The following is a 24,554-nucleotide window of genomic DNA, read 5'->3' on the forward strand; positions in this document are numbered from 1 at the left end:
CTAAACTCCATAATATATAAATAACCAAAATATCCAAAAATAACCAAATTTCAAGAATCCCAGTTTTCAAATGAGGGTTGTATGAACTCTTTGTTCTTACCGTCTCAAAACCTCTGTGAGGATGGTCTGGAAAACCTGCTGGCTTGGCCACTTTAAACTCATCCAGCAACAGGAAAGGATCCAAGTTTCTTAGCTTCAAGTAAAATATATAGGAAATATTCATAAGCGTTACTCTTGAAGTGTACCCAAACACTGACAACTGATTGATTTTGCTTGAACTTACTTCCTTCCTACCAATGCTCCTTCGGACCAGAGCGCCGGCTCCCTCCGCTTGTTCCACACTGAGAACGGTCTTCAGCAGCTTCCTCACAATCATCTTCTTTGTGCAGAATTTCACGAGACACTGCAAAACATACAGTACCCTTTTGACTTTTTGAAAGCAGAAATGACAACCATTTGTAACTGTGCCGTAACTTTAGTCTATGGTTCTCAAACTGTAACACAAGTACCACATGATGCACTTGAATCAACTAATCAAAAGGCACATAAAGGACATCAATTGTGAAAAACTTATATAAGGAAAAGTCCAGTGCTGAGAGAAACGTAAAACTATTTTTCAGGATTTATACATGGTAATATGTCTGCTGATGTCGGTTGCATAGTACTTTTTATTTGCTGCAGTTATAGACATACATATTGGATTTTCAGGTTACTGATTATTAGAACCCTCAGGCTTTCCTGCCTGGAATTCTGACTTTACCATTCTGTTTGTATTTTGTTGCTAGTCTCTTTTGTTTTCCGCTTGTTTTCTTTTTTTTACAGTATAAAATTTAAAAGTTTTAGATAATAAATTGAAATGGAACATTTACATTATTTCCAAAGACGAATGTTTGCTTTTTATCGGTCCATCTTTGCTTGTCATACGTCCTTAGTAACAATCACAACTGAAAAAGTCGAAATGCTGTTGCACAAAATGTGCAAAGAAAAAGGCAGAGAAAAGGCAAAACGTATGCTTCAATACGGATTCTACAGAAATATGGCATGAAGTACGATCAGAAGTTTTCAGATGGACATTTCATAATAAATCGATTTAAAATAAAATGTTTAATTCAACCCAAGATTGTCCCAAATGCTGGCATAGCATGCAGTCATTGAGAAATAGTGGATACACCAGTGTTACGGCAGTGCCTGTATTTTCGATGGATCAGCTGATCATATCAACTGGTGATGAGCTGCTTTAGTTTGTAAAAGACAAAACAGCTTGTAGTAATTTCACAGCAAAGACGCATAAATTGTCACATTATCTCTATTGGACGTCCACCCTTTTCGGCGTCACTTCCCCATTTGCGGCTAAATTAAGCTGTGTAACAATAAAGGTTTGCTGTAACTGCAGCTGTTTTATGGACACGTAGTTTAACACCTACTGCAACTAATATCTCGTTAAGACTTGCCAGACACATTGTGCTCAATAAAGCAGCAATGCAAAGTTTGAACGGTTCCAGCTTTCCGTGGTTTAAAATTTCCACCGTCAGCAGCAAAAACTGAACCGAGCCATCTGTTTTCATTGTGAATCCGCTCACCTGCCTGTATACAAAACCGCACCGCTTTCGTCGGCTTGTAGTGCTTAGAAATCAAATAATTTCAATTTATTTAACATCCCAAGATTAGAAGGCGGAAGTGAGGAAAGGGGGCGGAGCTTAAGACACGACGGTCAAGGTAAAAGAGGAAAACAAGATTTAGCAAAAGTTGAAAAAAAGCATTTTTTAATTTGAAATACATTTAAATAGTTGATTTTATTTTATTTGTAAATATTTATTCATTTATTTTTTTACAAAAAATTATTATTATTAATATTAAAAAAAATTAACCAAAGTGTGTGGAGTTGGATAAAATCACTTATTTGTTCTGTTGGTCTGTTTTTTCCAACAAGGGGAAGCAACGCAATACCAAACGAAAACCCCCCCACAAAGAAAAAAAACTGAAATCAGAACAATCACAAGAAAATCAAAATAATAGATAAATTTCACAAAAATATAATAAATAAATATTTTAAAAATAACATATTTGAAAACATTTAAAGGTGAAGTTCATACCATATCCAAAAGGGTCTTCTGATTTTTTTCTTTTTTCTTTATATTTCAATCCACAAGCCTTCTTCTGCACAGGAGAAAAGTTCAGATTACATAATTTACACATTAAGCAATCCACAGTAAGCCCAACAGAATAAACCTTCATAGAGGCAAATAAGGTGGTGAACAAAGCTTGGCGGTTTACTGTCAGACCTCTTATTTTATTATGTGACAGAATACCATTTGACCAGTATTTTATGCATATTAGTCTCATAACCAGTTGCATCTGAAGGGTTTAGTTAACATTAAAGCCAGAAAAGTCCTTTCATCTGCTGGATATATTCTTCAGTTTTGGATTTCCCTTTCCCCATTTCAGAATCCTGTCCTCTGTCCTGCATCTGATGGTGCATGATGTCCTTGGCAATTCTCATGCTGGCAGCCTGTCCACCAGCTAGATTTACAGCATGAGGACCAACCTGTGAAGGAATATATAAGACTGAAGGACTCAGAACTACAGCTTGTTTCAGAAACCAAGATTTGCTTAGTAAAATGCAACAAAAATGTTTGCCTACCTGAAGAGCAGAGTACTGTCCCATCAGATAGAGTGGGCATCCTTCTGTCCATTGTAAGCTTTCCAATATACAAGGCCACCCATCAATCACCTTTAAAGTGGAAATCCCAGATGCATGTCAATAAACCAAAAGGTTTGTCCAACTGAGACTAAATTCCAAAATTATAACACAAGAGTTAGTTTGGAAACCTTGCCCACCTGGATTGGGAAATGCTTCATCACGTCAGAAAGCAGTGGATCCTGTTTGACGTCAAGTTTGCAGCCGGTGGCGAGCCAGATCCTGTCTCCTGTCCAGTGGTCTCCGGTGCTGAGAGACAGATTCCAGGATTGAGACCTGTAGCACCAGCTGGCCTCGTTCACCTGCACAGTGACCCAATTCAAGTTAACCTTAATTCATGAATAAACCTATTGAGTTCAACTGGCAAAGTCAGCTCATTGCTCATCTTGTTATAATGTAGTGTTCATCCAAGCATTCGTTTATCAGCCACATGAACATTTTTCAGAACCAAACCAATAGCACTCTGCAGGAAAACAGTGAGCTCCGCAACATTTGCTTTAGAATGACTTAAAGAGCAAAGAATAAAAGAAATACAGCATGTATGACAGGAAAGTATGCCTTATCATCTATTTTTTGCCAATGTTTGCGTAACGTTTGCGTAACGTGAACGTTAACCAAATTTGTTCAGTGAGTATGATCAGAAAAAGCTGTGATGCACATTTTCTGATTTTACAGAGTCAGTTTTATTCAAAGTTGTCACAGATATGGATTTACAGGTTGCATTACCTGGCAGAAAGTCTTCAACTCCACCTGTCCGCTCTGTATAAATGGCTGCAGGTGGATGTATGCCTCTGGGGTGATGGCGCCCCCTTTTCTCGCCTGCCGAATCATAGCCAGACGTTTGTGAAGGCTGCGTTCATTGTAGAACTGCCTCAGGTAGGCCTGGCCATCCATCTTGATGCCGTGCTCCACGTGGGAGTAACGGCCTACCAGGCTCTCCACGTCGCCAACATCAAACTGTTTCAGCTACGGAAGAAAGGTTGAACACGGCTACGTTTGGAGATCAAATGTGCCATCATCACAGTGTTGCTTTTATTGGTTGATCCACATGCTGTTTCACGCAGCCACTAGACCTGCAGGTGTTTTCTCAGGACCCATGTGACGTGGTCGGCCCCTTGCTGCAGGGCAATTGATACGACATGAGCGCTGGTCAGACCTCCACCAACTACCATTACTCTCTGTCCTGTCTCACATACTACATGTAATGGACACACATAGTCATAGAAATCTTGTGAAGGAACTCCATAGATCAGTATCAGTGTCAACCTTTAGAATAAATCTAAAGGTTTCATGTAAAAGCAAAGCTTAACATTAGGCTTGAAATAATGTTTTTAAAAAGAAAGATTGAGAGAGTAAAAGTTGTAACCTCCTTGAAGTTCGTTCTATTCAAAGGAGAACTCTTTCTTACCTTGACCCGAAGAAGTCTCCTCCTGTCCTTGACAATCCATTTCTTGGAGCCTTTGCTTAGAGTTTGACAGCTTGTGCATGAGATGAACTGTGTGTTGCAGTCGCCCCTCTGGGAAACTTTCCTCAATGCTTTTTGCCCATTCGGGAACGTTTGACATTTGAACACGGGTTGGACCTGTTGCCAAAACAACCTGCCGGGCTTTTAAGACCCTGCCGTCTTGAAGTTCAACGCAAAAATGTTCAACCTTCTTTCCTGGATCAACTTCCGCCTGTTCAGTCTCTCTTTGGGCTTCCTGTTCTTCACCCATTCCTTTTGTGTCCCCAGTCACTGGGATGATGCGTTCGACTGTTCCCTTCAGCAGAATTTTGTCTAATTTGTATCTCTTCACCTGCATGTTAAAAAATTAAATAAAAAAATACCTGTGTGTCTTGAAATCCTTCAACACGCAGAATCTTGATGACTGAAGTTCAGAGGATAAAATAATCATTTTATAAAATAATACCTTGCAATGATGTACCTCAAAACAAACAGTATTGCAACATTTTATGAAGTGAAGCTACTTCACAGAGACAGAAGTGACTTTAAGAGGCATCTTTATTTGGAAAATATTTTTCTGACCTGTTCTTTAAAAAAATCCACACTCAGTTTGGTTCCCGGCAGGCTGAAGGACAAACTCTTCTTCAGCGTTGACGTGACGTTCAGACGTCTTCTCTCCCTCTTGCCAAGCCGCATGTCGTTGAAGAACGCGTTTTCATCCAGAATGTGAACACGGTCCGGAAGGCTGTGAAGCTCTGCTGAACGATCATACCTGAGAACAAACTCCTGAAGCGCATTCTGTCACATAAAAAAAAACAAAAAAAAAACATTCAGGCTGTATTTGTATTCCTCATTTCCACTTCAGGGGAAGTTATGTAAATACCTTATTTAAAGGGTCTGTGTGCACCATTGTGTGAGAGCGCAGATGAGGGATGTGCAGGGCTGTGAACTGACTCTCCCACAGACCGGCCCACTCTCCATAGGTGTCCACCACCAGGACACTGAGTGGGGGGCAAACATTGCTTTCTGATGTTGTTGACTTTTTTTCCTGCTGTTCAGTCATCTGTCCTGCAGGGATGAATGATGTATGCATTTGAACTAATGTTTGTTTTATTTTTGTACAACTCCTTTAAGTAAAAAAATAAAAAAAAATGTCAGCAACATTTTCAATACAGCATATATCACAACTCATGATATATTCATATTCAAATTCAATTCATCCAGTTATTTGAAGCATCCATATCATGCAAACGTAGTCATTTGTTTGAAAATACCAACTTGAAAAAATTTTTTCAGAGATTTATTTTTTCCTATCATAGCAAATGAATTTTACTTTGTGCTATAATTAAAAAAAAAAAAAATCAATCTCGATATGGGGGACAACAAGTAAATGTTTGAGAAAACAACTTTTTTTTTAATCATAAAAAATTATTCCATCGAAATGTTTTATTTGTCAGGGACAAGCATTGTCATCCATGCATTGCCCATGTGCTGTAATGAAAGAAAATTAGCAACAAGGTACATAATAACCCCTGGTTAAATGTTAAAAACCACGGTAACACTTTATTTGAAGGGGGGTGAATAAGACTGACATGACACTGTCATAAACATGTCATAACACCTGTCATGAACACGAATAAGTCTTCATGAATATTTATGACTGTTGTCATAAAGCGTCATTTGGTAAATTATGACACTTTTAATACAAAGTTGACATTATTCAAAATGTCTTTGTTATGACAACTTGACATTAACCAAGAAATCATTACTGATATAAATTTGTTATAAAAGTATTACTGATTGCACTTTAAAAATTAGGTAACTTTATGTTATTAAAGGTAAAGTTTAAACAGTAATGATTTCTTGGTTAATGTCAAGTTGTCATAACAAAGACATTTTGAATAATGTCAACTTTGTATTAAAAGTGTCATAATTTACCGAATGACGCTTTATGACAACAGTCATAAATATTCATGAAGGCTTATTCATGTTCATGACAGGTGTTTATGACATGTTTATGACAGTGTCATGACAGTCTTATTCACCCCCCTTCAAATAAAGTGTTACCAAAACCACAATATAATTCACCAGGTTCGTGTAAAATACAAGGATAACCTGCACTTTTCTTCTTGGTTTCTGAGCAACATGGTCTCAAAACGGCAACATCAGTAAATGTTGCTATGAGCTATGACCACGCTGGCGACCCAGAACCTGTTATTATGCTGCACGTTCAGCAGAGATATAAAAGTACTGTCAGAATCTGTTGAGTTTTACAAAAGGGAACCTGAAGAGTGAACATCTGGTAATTTATGGAACTCAGGGAGAAGAGAGTATGTACTAATACAAATAATATATTAATAATCTTTTATCATTTACTGTACAGGCCTATGATGTGGAACCACAGAGCCTGTATGACTTTTGACACAAACCTTCTTTATTTTTGAAAGTTTAGCTTTTGCCCAGAGATTAAGGTGATCCAGGGGATCATAGAAAATACTCATGTGAAAAGGACTTTGTGGTGGCTTTGCACATTTGCATGTTGAACTTTTAGAGTTATGTCTTGGTTAAGGTTCTGTTGGTTTTAGTTTTCATTTACCTCTTTTCTTTGACCAGTTCCTGTTTTAAATTTGTAATCTGGTTCCTCTGTACATCTTTTGTGTTCTTCTATTTCCTTATTTGTTTTTCACTCTTGTTTCTGAATATTAATTTTTATCTTTTGTTCTGTAGTTTGAATTATACAATGCTGGGTTGTGTTTTTCTGAGAGATTCTGAAATTTCCTGGTTTCTGTGGTATTGTGTGTGCAGCCATTCCTCAGATCAGTTTCCCTCAGTTAGTTTAATCTTTTAGTTTCCCACTCAGCTTCTTCCACTTGGTTAACTTGTCTCTCTCATCCTAATTTGTCTAATTAATGATTCCTTCAGTTTCTCAACACATTAAGTCATTAAAAACTTTTCAGGCAGCAGGTGAGCATTTCTATAACTCATTAAAAAGCGGCAATTTATTAATTGAAATGAGAAATTCAGCCATTGTGTGGGGGATGTTTGGCATTGCTGTTTTAAGAAAGAGTTCATCTTATTGTGGCTGTTGTCTCCTTCCTTTGCATCATTTTCTGGAGAACAAATGTTGATTATTAAAGAAAATCAAAACTTGTTGAAGTTACCAAAACTTGTGATGAGGTTTACGTCTCTATTAAAGTTCTAAAAATGTATATTCCTGATTCTTCTTTAATAAATTAAAGCAAACATGTTGTACCTGCTGTCCTCCTCTTTCTTCTTTCATCACAGCGTTTGTGTTTGAATGTCTCAAGGTTTGAGAGAGGGGGGTTGGAAATACGTGAGTCATCTTCACGGTCAGAGTCTTGATCAGGGTCAAGGCTGTTGACCAAGCTCGCCAAGGTCAAGGCATGGGGGCCACTTCCTATTATTAACACATCGAGCATGTCTATCTGAAACCAAGACAGGAACAGACAACAGGACATGACTCCTTATGCTGCTAGAACCCAGACGAGGGAAAATAGCTGAACATTTAGAGCTAGTTCATCAACAGAGTCATAAAAACTCCCCAAACTGAAGCCCACTCAGTTACTGGTGGTTTATTTTGATTAGCGAGCAAAGTGGTTTAAAATGAGTATATATATATTTTCAGTAATCTGTCCACTTAATCCCCCCGATCATATTTCAGAAAAAGACAGGGAAAAAAATCCATTATGCAACAAAACAACACCATCATGCAGAACCTCAGTGCAGTACCTGGCAGACTTGTCACTTTTCACCTGCTTGGAGGAAAATTTTGAGCTTCTTCAAGACAGGCATTATGCAGCAGACGGCGGTAGACTTGACGTTTTGCAACATGTGTCTCTCATGTAATTCAATCCTCTCCCATTTGGACTTCCCTGGCTCAGCGGGGAAATCCCAAATTAACTTCTGTAAATGTGCGCTTGAATAAATTTAGTAACACATGCAAGCGCTTGAGTGTCAACACATCAAAACATTGTAAGAAATACCTGCTGTCTAATTCATCACATTCACATGGAAACATGACTGTTAAAATATTTTACTGATAATAGCTTAAACGACTGACGGCAAAGAAGAAAAAAAAAATCCTCGTTAAAGGGCTTCATGCATCCAAGGCCTTAAAGAGTTTTGGTACATAAATATAATGAATGTATCAATCAGTTGCTTTAGTTGATCCGCCTTGAGGCAGAATGCTTCTCTGCATACTGATTTTATTCATGCATCATGTGTGACCATGACTTTATCAATAGCCTTTCACCACCGTACTGAGATGGCATCTATGTAGTGAAACTTTTATCACACTGATTTCATCAGTCGTACCTTGCCAACTACTCCCGACCACTTTTGCTTGGCTTGAGCAATAACCGTAGAATAAAACATATAAATAATTATTAAGTTCTCCTTCAGTGACTAAAGTCTAAAGAGGAAGTACAGTAATATTTCCTCAATATTTCCCATGCAATCTGTGACAATACAAGACATGCTCTCGTTTCTTCTTTTCTGTTTTGGTTTCTATAAAGGTGACTTACGGTTACGTTATTCGAGTGCTTGCAAAATAACCGCTCAAAAATAAAGGCTGGCTTCCTTTGAGATGTTCTCTGTTTTATTTGTTATCAGCGCATTCCAGCACAGCGTTGTAGAGGGCGATAAGATCACTTCTTTAGGAACCTCTTCTGCTGGCGGCGGTTGATGAAATAGGTTTTTATTATTACAGTTCAACGCCCTTTCTTCCATGTATTTAATAAGTTCTGTTTTCTTAACCAATTCCACACGATACCCCCTTTTAATAAATGTTTATCAAACTTACTTCCTCTTTACAGATCAGTTCCTCTTTTCCAACTGCTGGGGCTCCCTGTATCTGCTTCCCCTTCTCCTCAGCAGTTCAATAGACAGCAAAGCTTTGACAGTCGGCCGTCGCCACCGGCTTCCTTCAACCTTCCACATCATCAGCCAGAGACTCAGCCTCCAACATGGACATGGATGTAGGTTAACTTAATACAGAGCGCCGTTATGCTGCATTTATTTATTATGAGTTGAAATAATTGAAGATTATTTTTGCTTATGTGTTGCAGGATTCCACTGTTAAGGGGAGTGTGTTGATTCGACACCAACTCCACGAGGGGAAGCACCTCTACGAAGTGGAAGAAGTGGTGAAGTACAAAAGCAAAACTGGAAAGAAAATGTTCATAAGGTATGATTTTTAATCTTTTTTTCTCTAAACAGTTTGATTCATGTGAAAACGTCAAACAATCGTTGGCTTGAGACAAGGATTCAGTCATAGTGAAAGTGGGATTAATTTATGGCTCTGCATCAGATTTATGACCGCATGAGGTTTAATATCATAACAATGATCAATGAATGAGCCAGGATTAGGTTTCAGTTGTGACTATTTTTTTTTTTTTTGTATTTCATCGTGTTTCACTTATATGGAAAATTAAAATAAAATTTAAAAAATCCATTTAAAAATTAGTCTTTTCAGGCTACATTTAATAAAACATAAAAGTATTTAATTCATTAGTCCCATCTACTATTTTGAGTCTCCTTAAAGTTATGATTTCTGATTAAACTGAGCCAGTTTATAATGATGATAAGAATTTCTAATAATTCATTTCTTGATGTGGTTTAAGGAAAGCACTTTGATTCATGAATATTTTTTTAAAGGTTTTATTTGCTCTAGTGGCCTTTATTTGATAGTTAATTGACAGGAAAGACATGCAGAAAAGGTCACCAGGCTGGGAATTGAACCTGCAACAGCTGCATTGAGGACTAAGGCCTCCATACATGGGTTGTGCTTAACCCCTGCGCCACCACAGCATGCCCGATTCATGAATATTTTAACTCACTTTAGATAACTGATGGAAATTTAAAAGTTTATCTGCAGCTCACTTTTCTGTTAAAGTGCATTAATAGTGTTGTTTGAAAGATTTTTTTTTAAATCAGGGATTTCTTATAAACTTTTTATACATATTTGATATAATTTCTTGAACTTTTCCTTTTCATTTCCCTACTTTCGCCAGAAGAGGAGACAAGCTGATGGAGATAAATGGGGTTGACCTTCAGGACTTAGAACCTGAGGAGCTGGCCAACATGATCTCTGAAGGAAATCCATTGTTGGTATGTCAATTGGCTCTTTCAAAAAGAAACTGTGCCTTGTAAACCTTAAATGCTTTAGGATTTTTGTAACCTTAGAGCCAGAAGTTTCCATGTATTGAATATGTGGCAAAACTGGACAAAACCACATGCCATATTTTTAGATTTTTGTCAAAACTTTTACAAACCGTGTCTCATTTCCTGCCATGACATAGTTGTGCACTACTTTGCACTGGCTTATTAGAAATGGGCTAAGAAATTGCACAAAAAACAAAATTCTTTCTCTGACTGAGTGGTGTCACAGAGACATGAAGAGCCTTTTTAAATACATTGAACTTCTGTGGCCATTTGCACTGAAAGACATTTTTTGCTTCTTCAGTCAGTGCAGAAGAGAGAAAAAGAGTCTGAACAGGAGGAGCAGCTGCCCCTAGATGAGGACACCTTGCAGCCCTATGACAAGGAGTCCACTGTCCTGAGTTTTTCCTGGGAGTTGAAGAGGGAGGAAGACACAGAAGAAGGAGAGAAAAACGAGCCAACAGATATAGAGGGGAATGTGTGCGAAGATATGTGCAAGGAGAATGGGGAGAGCAGAGACCTCCTTGTAATTCACATGACGAACACCAGCATCGCTGTGGTGGGATCCAGGGGCTGTGAAGAATTTGAGGGGACAGGATGCACCGTCGACGACATCGTGTTGGTGGCAGATTCCAGCGTAGTGACATGTGGTGAGTTCAGAGGTTTTACTTCTCGCTTCGTCTTTGTGTCCAAAGTCACCATATTTAATCCTGATTACAGGAGCCGATATTTAATTTTAAAGTAAAAAATGTATGATGTACACTGAATGATTAAAGTATAGGTGTCAGCAGACAAGTTTAGTCCACGTATGATGTTGAAACAGCATTTGTGTGTGTGTGTGTGTGTGTGTGTGTGTGTGTGTGTGTGTGTGTGTGTGTGTGTGTGTGTGTGTGGGTGTGTGTGTGTGTGTGTGTGTGTGTGTGTGGGGGGGGGGGGGGGTGTGTGGGGGTGTGTGTGTGTGTGTGTTATTTTATGTAAGTATTGTTACCTTCATATTACATGGGTTCATTTTGGTACCTTCTAACGGACCAAAGAAAACAAAACAAAAAAAAAATGAACCAAAGACAGGTCAATGCTCTCTGTTTCCTCGGTCACTTCCAGTTTCCAGAGGAGATGTAAATTTCAGGCAGGAAAAGCTGGCAGATGTTTTGATAAAACATGTGCCCACTCATCGCTACCTCAGAACTATCTGCTCGGAAAAAACCGTCTACTCTTCACCAAATCCAGGTTTGTCATTCAGAGCAATGCATCTTCCAACCAACCTGCCTCCCTCCAAAACTGGCAGCCAGAGTTGATGTTACTTTTTGTGATGAGTCTGTTTTTTTGTTTTTTTTCGTCCTCAGAAAAGATTACCATCTACTATTACAAGTCGAATGCCATGGATAAGACGTTCAGAGGAATTGCAGTGGTCCTAAATCTCACTGGTTCCAATTGCTTTCTCAAGTGCTGCAAAGAAGGAGACAGGGTGCTCCTACAGGTAGAGGTAAAATGATACCGAATTTTTTTTTTTGGCTTGAAGATGTTTTTTTTGTTGTTGTTGTTGTTTTTCATTGGGATTTGGCAAGCAAGGCACACTACTGGAGCATCAAAGCTTTCAACTTCAAATTACTGAAAATAATTTAGGAAAAGAGCCATGTCTCCACTCTTTAGCCCTAGATTGAGCTGGGGTAAAAATAAGAGCAATGAATGTGCATCCAAACAGCAAGAAAATCAAATGATGTGGATCATATAGGTATACGTGCAGTACCCATTACATCCACTGGTAACCATGCATTTGTTTTAAACATTATAACTGCACACGTTAGTCTGAGTAAGTACTTACCATACTATATTGTAGTCTTTGTTTCTCTGAAATAAGAGACTTGCTAGTTTCCAAAAATCTTGTTTTACCTCTTAGCACCTGAAAGCCATAGACCAGGGGTCCCCAAACTACGGCCCGCGGGCCGAATCCGGCCCGCCTCCACATTTGGTCCGGCCCCCTGAACAATACCAGAGAGCATTCAGATTTTTTTTCATTTATTGTATTTTCCGGTTTATATGTGGATTTTTCTTCAACCATCAGGGGGCTCTTTAGCAGGAAGTGTGTCCTGTAAACTGTGGGGCGCATTGCTGCCATCTGTTGGACTTTTAGGGAACTGCTTGACTTTATATTATTTATTCAGTACGGTTGTTTGCTAGCGGTAGAGCAGATGAACACACGTGTCTGTTATGAACCCCGCATTCCAGGTCGAGTTCTTCGAAGCAATGCCTGTAAGTAGCAGCTCATAGCCTACTTCAAAACGAGCCTTTATGTTAACATATGAGAAATTAATATGTTAAAGTTACATTCCCTCATCCCTGTGACCGCTTCATTCATGGGTTTTGCCCATGTGCTTTCTGGGTAAAAGTCAATTGAGAAACGCGCCCCCCCCCCTCGTCCGGCCCCCCACCAGAGAAGGGAAAAGTTATTTGGCCCTCACAGGAAAAAGTTTGGGGACCACTGACATAGACTGTCATGTTATTGAACATTTTCCGCAACACATACTTCTCGTTTGGAGCTGGAGAGGAGTGATAATGCCGTATGAATGGATGGACAAAATAAAAGTTTCACTGTGCGTTTTAAATGAAGGGCTTTTGAGCTGAACTTCAAGTTATTTTTCTTTCTACAGGTTACAATGTTGTCGCTTACTAATTTAAACTGTCCAATCTTACAGATGTGCACCTATTCTCAAAGTATTGTGTATTTTATTAATTTTTTTTCCCATAGATGAACATTTTGACTTGCGTACAGGCTGTAGAAAAGCGACAGAATAATGTGGCAAACACAAGTGTGGACTTTAACAGAGTCATTCTAGCAAGGAGAGTTTAACAGTGTAAGGATTTATATGGTTTAACAGGGACAGATGAAGATAGCGCTGTTGTCACTACATATTATACTGGTGCAGCAGTATGTATATAAGCCATAATGACCCACCTCGTTGTTTCATGCAGAGGGTTAAAGCTAGGGCAAATGAAATCGGTATGACGTGTCATTTCCTGTAATTCTGGTCGTCATGTGAACTGGGATTTCCGTTTTGTTGGTGCTGATCAATGTTTTGATGGAGTTGGTTATAATTTCAAAATATAATTTAAATCTGCCCATTCAAGTTTATGTAAACAAACTGGTGGAACGTAGAAGTGGATATTGCAGTGAGTATTGAGTAAGGTAAGGGAACAATAACTAAAACAGTGTCAGAGGTGAGTTCTGGGTTTGGGACGAATCCCTCCTTTATGCTGTTATTGTTTTATGCAGAAGGGCATACTTCTTCTATTTTATTTTTTTTTCAGTGTTCACAGGGTGCCAACAAGTTTCCTTCTAATAATGGACCTCCCAGTTTCAGGGAGAAAAAAAGGAAGTGGTGTTTGTATTATTTATTCAATCCACGATGACAAAAAGCAAAAATTGTCTTGCATTCACCAGCCTTTGGTCTATTTTCTCTACTTTTATCTAGGGTTTTACCCATAGCAGTCACAAAGTATTTGAATTGTGTCTTAATTGGAGAAACTACTATCCATAAACTGTGAAGTTAGAACTGGGTTTGTACCAAGTTATGCTGACATGAATAAACTGCTTACCAACTCATAATAACTTTCTGTGCAGCTAGCAAGAGGAACGAATCTCATCCCACAAAGTGATTTCTGAGACCTGTTCCTCTGTGAATGGAGATTACAGTTTTGTAGGCTACAGAAGCAGAATCAAAATAATCTTTCCTGTCACTGTTAGGCTATTAACAGAGAAGGAAAGAGTTTGACATTTCTCAATATCCCTATTTTTCCCTATGTTTGTACGCATGCACCAGTATGCCACGGTGTAATTAGACTCACTCATAAGGTCAGTTTAGGATCACAGCAACCTAGCCTAGCATACATGCTTCTGAACTGTGTGTGGAAACTGAAGTAAATGGGAAAAACCTCACCTGAGAACCACCCTGTTGACATTCTTGCTGTGACGCAACTCAGCAGATTTACTGACTGTCCAATTTCTTGGTTGTTGTGACATTGCATACAAAAAAAAAGTTTGAAATTTCTCAACTGAATTTGTTGTAATTTGAGAAATCCTTGAACTAATGACTTGTGCAAATGTTGGTGGCAAAAAAATAAAACACATTCAAACATTCAGTAGAAGGATGTATTCCATCTTCTCTTGCTTGAGTAAAAAAGTATAAGATATATAGATATTTATATATCTAAATATTTGCAAATAGATAAATATGCTTCATTATTTATTCCCTCAGTTGAGGTTTTTTTGTGCCGCCGTAGCTGTGCTTCTAACAGTTACAAGAATGTGATTGTTGAGCCAATCAATGCAATATGTCATCAAAGCCAAATAACTCTATTTCTAACTTGAATTCAATAAACTGATAGTAGTTTTTCGTTTTGTGCCCGTAGACGTGTGAAAAGCAGAGACTGAGGCAGATCTCCAAGAATGACGACTGCACCTTCTCCTTTGTCTTCTACATGTTGGCTGACCGCACAAAACAGCGAAAGTTTGAATCTGCACTCCACAGAGGTTGGTTCATCCATATAGCCAACACTGATTTGGTGGAAATGGCCGAGACAGATGGAGAAATGGGAGACTCGTCATTCCTCTTTATCATTCAGAAGTGAGACGGGGGTTGATCTCTACACGCTTATACTTACTCACTTTTTGGCCGCCACATTGTAAATAAGTTGAGTCCTGACAGAAGCTGTTTTTGTTTAGCCCATCTAGTTATGTGACAAATACTAAGGTCTCTGTGTGAAGCTCTGACTTTGGTGGACACGTGTCATACAGTTGTTTTACTATCGCTAAGCTTAAGATTTTTTGCTGTTTTCGATGATTAATATTTCAAATTGTTCTGAAAAAAAGTGACTTTCAAACAACATTGTTTATGATAAATGAGTGGTTTTCCCCTTTGATCATATGCCAGTCCATCCTTGTGTGATGCTTTATTTGAGATAATTTCATGTCATCTTAAATGCCCTTATGAAATCCAATGTTATGCTTCTTTAAGACCTGTTTTTTTATTATGTCACGACTCTAGCATCTTTCCCAGCTGAGACATAAAAACTGAGCTTATAAATAATATTTTTCAGAATGGCCTTTTCATAGAAGTATGTTAATTTACACACACACACACACACACACACACAAAACTGCACACTTGGTCAGAGAAGGATTTATTTAGTCTGACCAATCAGAGCAGAGTTGACAACCATTGTTGCATTTTTGATAAATTGCAGCATTTGTTGCACTTTCCCCCATTTCAATTCATTTTAGCAGCAAAAAATATTGGATAAAACGTTGTTTTACTAGTATAGCTAACAAATGTATTTAAATTAAATCCAATTTCTTGCACTCCAAAATAAAAAAAAATAAAAAAACTGAAATGACATGCTGAAACAAATTGTGAATATTCTGCATCTACCAGTAATTTAGATCAAGAATGAAGGCAGAATGTTACACTCTTTAAATTAGAAAAATTACATGAAAAGAAGACGTGTTGAAATCAAAGTTGGCAATAGAAGTGAATGAGGTGAATTTTGAATGGAAACTGGCAGAAAAACAAAAACCTCTAAATTACATTTTCCTAACAAACTCCTATCATGTTTACAGCTTCACAGTATTTTAGAACAATATTTACTCCTTCATTATGTTAATATATATAAATGTCACTGGACCAGAAATTGCTTTAAAAACTAAAAAAAAATTAAGAATACATCATGCAACATCATTACTGAATAATTGTCATTATTGAAAGTCAATAAATATTAAAGTCTTTGGAGGTTAAGCCTGCTGTCTTGTTTTTGCGGTCATTTTTCCACTGAGCATTTTTACAATACTGAAATCTTCACATGTATTCACATTTCATGTTTGTGAAAAGTCACACAGAACTGACTGTGAGACCAGACGCCCTGAGCTACAACTTTTCTCACTTCCTTGGCTCCTTAAAGTCCAGTTTGTTCGTCCTTATTGTCCTCAAAGGCAGCGTTACTGATCCCATCGACATCTATGCTGTAAGGATTCTCCTCAGGCGGCTTTGACGATTTCCTGCAAGCGGAAGAAGCAGAGAATGTTTCACCTCTATAAAAGTAACGGGCTGCCGTAAATGGAGGTTTGCTGAAAACAGCACTCACTTCTTGCGCTCCTTGACACCAGATATGACGAGGTAGGCGCCCAGCAACACCGTGAGTCCCATGACGACACCGAACAGCACCAGCCACACCTGCACTGGCTGCTTTACAGGCGGGGCCAGCGTCGGTACGATACCTACGAACTCGAGTGTGTGGTCGTCCAATTGGAAGGCTTCGTTGATTCGACCCCGATATAACCTTGGGTTGATGGATAAATGTGCATGTTACATAATGTCCCTGCAAAACGATGTTTTACAATTGTAGGCAAACAGATATTTGGCTACAATGTATAAAAATACACTTAACTTTATTTTACTCAGCATTTTTAGTGCTTTCTTCAAAATTTGACACTTCCATGCAGCATCAAGATTAATATACCTCTAAAGAACATGGAAAGGTCCAGCTGGTTAGGTCTACTCTGATAGGCTAATTTACAAAATTCAAGGTAAATGGATACATGCTGCTTCCTTGTGAGGTATTATGGAAAAGAGGAAAGAAATCAGCCAAGATATCAGGAAGAAAGTTAGACCGATACCTGGTTTCAGCCCTGCGTAAACCAGATTGGTGGTGTTTCCACTCTGTTACGTAACTGTAAGAAAGTACATCTGTCTGTGGCTAACCTGACAGCTGCCTCCATGTCAGACTTGTGAATGTATGTAGAGGGGTTTCCTGGGTGGGTGGCCACCATGTAGAAGGAGATCCTGGGCGTTTCTTCATAAGTGAGAATGTTCTCTGCTCTAGTAGTGGAAGAACGGAAAAAGCACTCAGAGTAAGCGACGGAAAGCAGAGACTCCTCGCTTTAAAAGGTGCGTTAATTATCTTCCATAAACAGCCGCAGGACGGAGCGGGATACTGACGTGAAAGGAAGGTTCTGGTCCTTTTGGCTGTAGTACTGCCTCAGGGCGTAGGCAATGCTGGCCTTGAAGAGGTACATCTCATTGGCGTTCCAGGAATACTAAAACAGATATTTGCACTAGATTACCATTTATGTACCATATATATAAAGAGAGAGAGAGAGAGAGAGAGAAAGAGAGAGAGAGGGAGGAACTCTTTTTGTGTTTGTTGCAGCTCGGTAGGATAATACTCACAGCATCGTCTCCCATAGCAGCTTTCAGACTTATTCTCACTTTAGTGGCATATTGTGAATCTGTAAAAAAAAAAAAAAAAGAAAAAAAAAAAAGAAGGTCATGATTTCTTATAAAGTCATGATTGTTTTCACACATGTACGTTTAATGATACATCTGACCTGGTTGACAGCTGAAAATGTTCCTGCCTCCCTACGAATCAGTCACACGAAGTATCTCTAGGTAAACTACTTTCTAGTCACTAATGTGTTATGAAAATATTACATCAGTCAAAACAAGTTCAAGTCCAGTGTTTCTTCTGTCCCTATCATTTTTATACTCATGCTTCCTTAAATGTTTCTTTGTCACAAAGACTGAAGCTCTCTCTGTTAAAAAAGTTAGTTTAGTCAAGCATAAAGCCTGCAGAACAGATATGAATGTGGGATCAATAACAAACCAGGAGAGAAGATGTTGCACTAAAACAAAATTAGTAAATAAGACACAAGTGGGCAAGTAAGTGCTAAAAAGCAGGTGATTCATTAGGAGGGAGATGGGCAGGTGTTATTTTCATTTCCTTTCTGAAAACTTTGCTCTGTTTCAGCGAACAGTACTAACTTCTAGGGCGATCTAGTTTTTACTCACATGGATCCACTGTTGTCTTCCAGCCAACAGCTCTGCTGTGTTTCTGGTTATTCTCTTTCAGCCAGTCATACAGTTTCTTGAAGTAGTCCAGCAGTGGACCAGCATCCATTCTTACATCTCCAGCTATTGTTTCCAGAGCCCTGGTCCAGGACTCAGACCTCCCCAGCTCCAGCATGTTTCTACAGAAAAGCAGCATTAATCATGTTAGCTTTCCTGTGTGTTGCAACATGTGTAACACATAAATGCTTTACTTGGGGCACAACAAGCAGGGGGTAACAACCAACAGGAAGTAGATACCTCAGCTTTGTTCCTGCTTCCTTGGAACCAGTGATGTCACATGAGGACAAGTCACCAGTGTGACCAGCTGCGTCACACAGCGCTTTCTGGAACTGAAACTGGTAGATGGTTCTTGTGAAATACCTGCAAAAAGAACAAACACACTTACTGAGTCTGCGTTACACTTTTATCTTAAATAAGAAAACGTGTCATTTTCTCTCCCGTGTGTCATGAAGCCCTCCCTCCCCAAAACGAGATTAAGGATATTTTTTGTATGTAGGAACTTAGACCATTTTTAAGTTGCACGGTAATTTTCAGGTGAAAGATTTTAAAAAGCTTAAATCAACAACATCTCTGCCTACAAAGAGGATGGAAAGAAAACAGGGAGTCAAAGTAAAGCATTTATTTGTTTCATTCGGAGCTTTGGAGCTAACCTGATGAAGGAGTAGTCTCCAGATACGTGGAACAGAGCAGGCGGGTCACAATAAGTTTCGTCTCTGGGGACAGGCTCGACAACTCCCACCAGCTCCCTCCTGTTAGGACAACGCTGAATCAGCACTAACGCACACCAACAGACCTGCAGCTAGGCAGGTGCTCTGCTGCACAACACCAGAAATAGGTATTTCTCTCGTGTTTAACATATTTCCTTGGACTATGAGCAGTTCATTTTCAGAAAGCAAACAAAAGGCAGAAAGCATCAGCCGGCACATGCCCGGATAATTTCGGCTTACTTCATCTCCCACCAGCGCTTCATCCATTCGTCTTTGGAGATATTCCCTGCAAACACCTGCCAGCGCCACTCCTCCAGCATGTAGGTGAAGGGCAGCGTGGCCACAATGGTGAGAGCCTGTTTCAGCAGGAAGTTGATCTCAGTTTCTACAATCGGAGCAGAAAGTGGAAGAAGGGCAGAAACCGTCATTTTCATTATTTTTATTTACGTATGCGCCTAATCTGGGTTGGTGTTGTGGAGAGGCTGCTGTCTGTCTACAGAGGTCAGTGAGCAAGAGGTGGGGTACTCCCTGGTCACAGGACAGACACTCATCCATGCACATGCATAAGGAAGATGTAGACCGGCCAAATACGCCAACATAAAGGCTTTTGCACATAGGAAGAACTGGGTGATCATGCAAACTCTACACAGAAACCAAACCAAAGACCTTTCTGTCAAGGTTGCATCTGTGTGCATTTACATAGATTTGCTGCTAAAATAAGAATGATTTAACACTATGTTCTCATTAACCTTTATGGCACATAAATGATGTCATACATATAGACAGGTTATGTTATTCTGACACTTTCAGTGTTGCTGAAGCTATTTTTAACAAGGCCTCTAGAGAGGCAATAGAGAGGCAACACTCATTTAATGTGAGGTTTTGTGGGAACCTAAAGTTTTATTAAACATATCTAAAGTAAGAAGTTTTGTCTCTGAGGTTTCCACCAACTTGAATTCTTTATCATCTTTATCATCTAAAAGGACATGTGCCTCAATAAAATTACATTTTTAAAAGAAGAAATGCAGATTGAGGTGATTTTTCTTCCTGGGGTTTATATTACTAAAAGAAAATTAACTTTTTTTTTGCTTTAGTTAAAAAAAAAACCCTGTTCATTTTGTGTCTGGGTCAACATTTACAGAACATACCACTGTCATAAACGAAGTCACTAGGGAGAAGTCCCAGACTCTGCAGGTGTTTGGGCGTGGCAGCAGAGAGGGACATGATTTCTCCGACGGCCTCGTGGAAACCTTCGTTAGCTCCGTCCCTCAAGATGTAGGACAGGTTGCGGTAAGCCATCTGGTACTGGTTGTGGCCCATCTCGTGGTGCACGGTGAGGAAGTCGTCCATGTTGACCTTGGTGCACATTTTTATCCTGGAGACGCAGCAGCAGAAGTGTGGAGGTCAGCAGTTACGCAGGGTGATGCATTTATATGTGGAGCAATAAAACAATCTGCGCAATAAACACGCTCCTGATGGGCTCAGTCTGATAAACACAATCATTTTTATGGTGAGATTTACTTCAGCAATATTTACCCAGACAGATACAAGTAGAGTGATAAAATATAATATTTTACGCTCATGCAAATGTTATCACTGTGACTTACTGGGATTTTGCAATCCAGACTTTGATTGTCTTTATCAGCAGGAAAAAGTGAGTCAGCAATTAATCAACGTCACTTTCTCAACTACGTTTGTGTTTTCAATGCTGTTAAAAGCATTGGGGACCTAAATCTGTGTGGATGTGTGTGAGTATATGAGGATGTTTTTGACTTCCTCCCACCTGAAGTCCTCTCTGTTTCCCATGTCCCAGGCGGTGGGGTGGCAGACTACGTTCCGTCCATCATTGGGCTTCACCAGCATGGAGTTAGTCCAGAAGTTGTCAAACATCTCGTATAGTCCCACAGACATAAAGAACTTCTCTGCTTCCTTAAAGAAACGCATTTCATCCCAGCCCTGAAATTCCAGAAGATATTCACTACATGAAGAGAATGTCATTTATTTATTTATTTTACGAGTGGCTGAGATGGACTGGAGTATTTTTATTGAAATATTACTGGCACTGCACCTGCTGCACCATAGTGTTGCTGACGTCAATGTCTGGTTTGTCGGGGTAGGGGACTGACAGAGGATACAGGTTGGTCCAGAATCTTCCCCACATGTCACCTGAACAGCAAACATAAATATCCTAATATTGTTTTTTTTTTGTTTTTGTTTTTTTTTGCTATAGACATTTGAAGTAGATCCTGATATGTTATTTCAACAACAGAACACTATTATATTAATGAAATTCAAACCGATACACCATGATCAACAGAGGGAGACAAACTTCAGTTCTGAGTTACAGTTTGAAGGATTTAGGGCCCAAAAACAAAATTTAATTCAAAGGCCTTTAAAATAATACTACCAAACTTCACATTTCTCCTGATCCCTCCCTTTAAATTGTCCATATTTGGATGTTTGCGTATTACACTTCTAACATAAGCAATATAATATTTAATGACTGAAAAGTGAGAATAATCAACAAGAACTGAATGTGTGAATCTTGAGGAACATTAGTCAGTTCATATGATTATACAGTGACCTTTGGGCATAAAGTGTTTTTTACACTGAACTAAATGTCCTAAATTACAGGGAAATGTTATCGTCTTTAAGAACACATCGTTGCATAAAAAATTTTTAATTGTGTGAATAGTGTTACTCTGAAAAAAATGTATACACACATACTGTATTTTAGTGCACAGTAAAAAACATATAGTATTTTTAACATTTTGTTTGTGTCGTGTGGATTCGTAATGTCTATTTTGTGACTCTAAATAAAAGGTTAATCAGCCGGGATACTTGGACTACACTTGATTATGGGTTCATAACTAATACTTTAACGTACCAAGGAGGTGGGCGGGCAGGGGTCCCTGTGAGTCAATGTATCCTGGGTAGACCTCCATAAGCCTGGATCTTACATAGGCATGCAGCTCTTTGTATAAAGGCATGATCTACAAAAAAAATATGACAATTACAACCTCAAGTTTCTTCATGTTGTGACACTGTCAGCAGGACCTCATTCTCATTGTTATTGATGCACTGCTTGCCTCTTTGTATATTGAGCGAACATCTTCCATCAGCTGATCTCTGGTATACTTGTAAGGAACGTCTTCATCGAGGGTCTCATAATTGTATCTCCAATAAGCTCCGTAGTCTTGAAAACCTGCAGATTTGTGAATGAAAAGCAGTTTAAGTTCAAACTCAGGCTGGCCGTTTGAGTCATACGTCAGGCCTCAGTGAGGACCAGCTGGTCCAGAAGCAAACACAAAGTCATCACATACAACAACAAAACCTTATCAGCTCTTCCTGTTCTTATCTGATTTCATTTTTATCTTCTTTAACTTACAGTGAGTTCAGCAGTTTTCATCCATCATAGAAGTTTCATTGTTTTCAGTTAAAATCCTGAAGCTTTTCCAACATCAACACAATAAAAACACTGCATATAATTTTGTTTTTTGTTTGTTTGATGTTTTGTCCCAGATCATTATTTACCATTCAGTTTGGCAGCTTCATTCTTCAGATCCACATAGTCTTCGTACAGAGGCCTCATCCTTTTCCCCACCTCTCTCCTCCAGCCCTCCCACACGTGGAGACGCTCTTCGTAGTCTCGGCTGTTGGACATCACATGCTCCAGGCCTGTACACAGAAATAAAGACAAATCAGAGACGGGGAAAAAATCTGCTCCCATCACTCATTTATTTGTCAAATCTTTAATGGTTCCGAAAAAGAAATCCAGCAAAATTTAAATTCCCCTCAAAACACACAATTTTAGAAGAAGAAGAATGCCAAATTTGTCCCATATTTATCCAAAGTAAAGATGTGCCGTGCTCACTGGTTCTGCATCATTAATGAATGGATGAAAATACCAACACAGACACATCCTTTTCTTTTGTTTACATAAAAAATAAAATGTCATTTTGTTCTGCATGTTATGTAGAGGAAGGAAGAAATTATGAAATTTTCTATATTGGCCTAGTTTCATAAAAAAAAAAATCTGACATTTTAAGAGACGTGTTTAAACGACGAGAGACATCAGATAATGTGCAGACAGAAGCAGGAAGGGATGCAAAATAACTGTTTGTTAAATAAAACACAAAGGAAACATTCATACAAAGAGGAAAATAACAGTTTTCAGTGGCTGAGAAAGTAGGGCGTGATGCAGCTTGTTCCAGGATTGGGTTTATAACGCCTTTCATCATGAGCTGTTGATATGTTTATTATACCAACATTCAAGTCACATACCAAACAACTGGGTGCTATTATTTCAGGTGAGACTAAGTCACTTTAAAACATAGCAGAAAAAAAAAGATGGTTCATTATTTAAATAACTGTTATGATCAACTGTGGGAGTAAAGATTGCACATATGGATTACAGTTTTCAGTATCTTCTGACTCTGGGAAATTTTGTTAATGTATAACTGCATTATCTGCCTTTTGTCAGGACCAGGAAGTTTTTTTAAAATAACAGACTGTACCTGGCTCCAAAGTCTGGCAGTTAAGGGGGTCATCTTTCAGGCAAACCGTTGCGGTGCTGTAGATCGTACTCATCTCGCCCATGACCTTACTGAGCTACAGGAAGCATTAAAAAAAAAAAAAAACATAATATAAATATCAGAAAGATATCAATTTTCACAAATATGAAAGTTCGGGCAGAAAGTCTTACATGTGCAGCTTTGTCCGCAGACAGAGCACCAGCGCCTTTATCTTGTAAAGAGATGAGCTGCAATTTAATCACTGGGTCATTTATTTGGTCGATGGGATAATTGCGGGATTCTTCTGACATCTGGGTGTAGAAAGTGCTCCAAATTTGCCCCTGTTCTGACTGCGTGGCACAACAACAGATATTAATCAGCAACTTCCAAACATACCGTTTAGGAACAGCGTGACAAATGAGTCTGTGGAAGCATGCGAGGACGTACCACTTTGTCCGAGTTCTCCTGAGTGATGTCGGTGTTGTAGGCCCACGATGCCAGTGAGTACTTGTACATCTTGTCACTGGCATTCTCGTCAAACCTCTCCAGGAACGCCCTGGCCTCGGACTCCACGTCGGCCGTCACGAGGGAAACAGCCGAAGACACGGCCAGAAGCACTACAAGAATCCCGGCGGACATCTTGGCTGCTTCATCCACGCACACAATATGACTCTGAGAAGGGAGCTCACTGTACACTTATACAGTTTTATTAACCATCTGAGGCGCCTTGGCCTTTGGACAGCAGAGCCATATCAGAGGGTGTATCAGTTTTCATTTACAGATATGATGTCTAAAGGGAACTTTCAACGCCACTGTGCTGAAGTCTGTGTCGTACGTTGATGCTTTATCAGATTCAAATAGATATCTCTTTCTGGAAGACTTTGCTGGCTTAACATGAAGTGACAGCTCTTAATAAAGTGTCACGTTGAAGCTTTTCAGCCTGTCAGCATGATGAATCAAAATGTTTTGGCACAGAATCCTGTTGTGTAAGATTAAGATCGAAAGCAGGATTTATAATTAAAAAAAATAATTAAAAAAAGAAAACCTGCTAATACTGGGAATAAAAAAAAATAAGTGTAAATAAATGTCATGTGTATTTTTAAATTAAAAGGT

General features: G+C 38.9%; 4 protein-coding genes across 7 annotated transcripts in view; 1 reads left to right on the forward strand and 3 right to left on the reverse strand.

Moving 5' to 3' along the window:
• The window catches only part of pir (pirin), a 12,229-nt gene extending 10,521 nt beyond the window's left edge, over positions 1-1,708 (reverse strand). For both annotated transcript variants that reach the window (XR_001663095.1, XM_007560142.2), the window contains exons 1-3: positions 1,581-1,708; positions 284-403; positions 101-193 (exon numbers count right to left, since the gene is read on the reverse strand). Coding sequence is in view for 1 of the 2 variants with exons in the window: in XM_007560142.2 (XP_007560204.1) it covers positions 101-193; positions 284-376 (186 nt within the window). In the remaining variant the exon portion in view is untranslated. The remainder of the gene's footprint in view (positions 1-100; positions 194-283; positions 404-1,580) is intronic.
• Positions 1,709-2,335: 627 nt separating this feature from the next.
• LOC103143560 (uncharacterized) lies at positions 2,336-7,998 on the reverse strand. 2 transcript variants are annotated; one of them, XM_007560145.2, is made up of 10 exons: positions 7,893-7,998; positions 7,396-7,584; positions 5,026-5,210; positions 4,725-4,940; positions 4,107-4,494; positions 3,772-3,893; positions 3,425-3,664; positions 2,839-3,000; positions 2,642-2,731; positions 2,336-2,545 (listed from the first exon to the last, which is right to left on the reverse strand). In XM_007560145.2, the coding sequence occupies exons 2-10, from the start codon at positions 7,580-7,582 to the stop codon at positions 2,375-2,377; spliced, it is 1,761 nt and encodes a 586-aa protein (XP_007560207.1). In that variant the 5' UTR covers positions 7,583-7,584; positions 7,893-7,998; the 3' UTR covers positions 2,336-2,374. The 2 variants fall into 2 exon arrangements, with proteins under 2 accessions (XP_007560207.1, XP_007560205.1); XM_007560143.2 differs by having other exon boundaries at positions 7,396-7,588.
• Positions 7,999-9,029: 1,031 nt separating this feature from the next.
• On the forward strand, positions 9,030-16,105 carry LOC103143562 (uncharacterized). Of its 2 annotated transcripts, none has more exons than XM_007560147.2 (7): positions 9,030-9,139; positions 9,230-9,348; positions 10,175-10,271; positions 10,627-10,972; positions 11,424-11,549; positions 11,666-11,805; positions 14,730-16,105. In XM_007560147.2, the coding sequence occupies exons 1-7, from the start codon at positions 9,128-9,130 to the stop codon at positions 14,946-14,948; spliced, it is 1,059 nt and encodes a 352-aa protein (XP_007560209.1). In that variant the 5' UTR covers positions 9,030-9,127; the 3' UTR covers positions 14,949-16,105. The 2 variants fall into 2 exon arrangements, with proteins under 2 accessions (XP_007560209.1, XP_007560210.1); XM_007560148.2 differs by having other exon boundaries at positions 10,178-10,271.
• On the reverse strand, positions 15,485-24,452 carry ace2 (angiotensin I converting enzyme 2). The gene is made up of 18 exons (XM_007560146.2): positions 23,889-24,452; positions 23,633-23,791; positions 23,445-23,538; positions 22,462-22,605; positions 22,017-22,132; positions 21,815-21,920; positions 20,996-21,093; positions 20,711-20,883; positions 20,076-20,302; positions 19,168-19,312; positions 18,871-18,969; positions 18,458-18,580; positions 18,161-18,339; positions 17,543-17,601; positions 17,312-17,409; positions 17,075-17,191; positions 16,458-16,652; positions 15,485-16,371 (listed from the first exon to the last, which is right to left on the reverse strand). Exons 1-18 carry the CDS (start codon positions 24,078-24,080, stop codon positions 16,269-16,271), a joined length of 2,427 nt encoding a protein of 808 aa, XP_007560208.1. The 5' UTR covers positions 24,081-24,452; the 3' UTR covers positions 15,485-16,268.
• Between the last annotated feature and the right edge of the window lie 102 nt (positions 24,453-24,554).

This window comes from Poecilia formosa, unplaced genomic scaffold (genome assembly GCF_000485575.1).
Source record: "Poecilia formosa unplaced genomic scaffold, Poecilia_formosa-5.1.2 Scaffold113, whole genome shotgun sequence".
In the NCBI taxonomy this organism is placed as follows: domain Eukaryota; kingdom Metazoa; phylum Chordata; class Actinopteri; order Cyprinodontiformes; family Poeciliidae; genus Poecilia; species Poecilia formosa.

Coding starts and splice junctions, on each gene's coding strand:
- LOC103143560 (XM_007560145.2), bottom strand. CDS start 7,582: ATGCTCGATGTGTTAATAATAGGAAGTGGCCCCCATGCCTTGACCTTG. Junction 4,495..4,724: donor TGGATTTTTTTAAAGAACAG/GTCAGAAAAATA, acceptor TTTAACATGCAG/GTGAAGAGATACAAATTAGA. Junction 3,001..3,424: donor AGTTGAAGACTTTCTGCCAG/GTAATGCAACCT, acceptor GTCACTGTGCAG/GTGAACGAGGCCAGCTGGTG.
- LOC103143562 (XM_007560147.2), top strand. Junction 10,272..10,626: donor CTGAAGGAAATCCATTGTTG/GTATGTCAATTG, acceptor TTGCTTCTTCAG/TCAGTGCAGAAGAGAGAAAA. Junction 10,973..11,423: donor TTCCAGCGTAGTGACATGTG/GTGAGTTCAGAG, acceptor GGTCACTTCCAG/TTTCCAGAGGAGATGTAAAT.
- ace2 (XM_007560146.2), bottom strand. CDS start 24,080: ATGTCCGCCGGGATTCTTGTAGTGCTTCTGGCCGTGTCTTCGGCTGTT. Junction 20,884..20,995: donor GCAACACTATGGTGCAGCAG/GTGCAGTGCCAG, acceptor CTGGAATTTCAG/GGCTGGGATGAAATGCGTTT. Junction 17,602..18,160: donor GAAGACAACAGTGGATCCAT/GTGAGTAAAAAC, acceptor TTTTTTTTACAG/ATTCACAATATGCCACTAAA.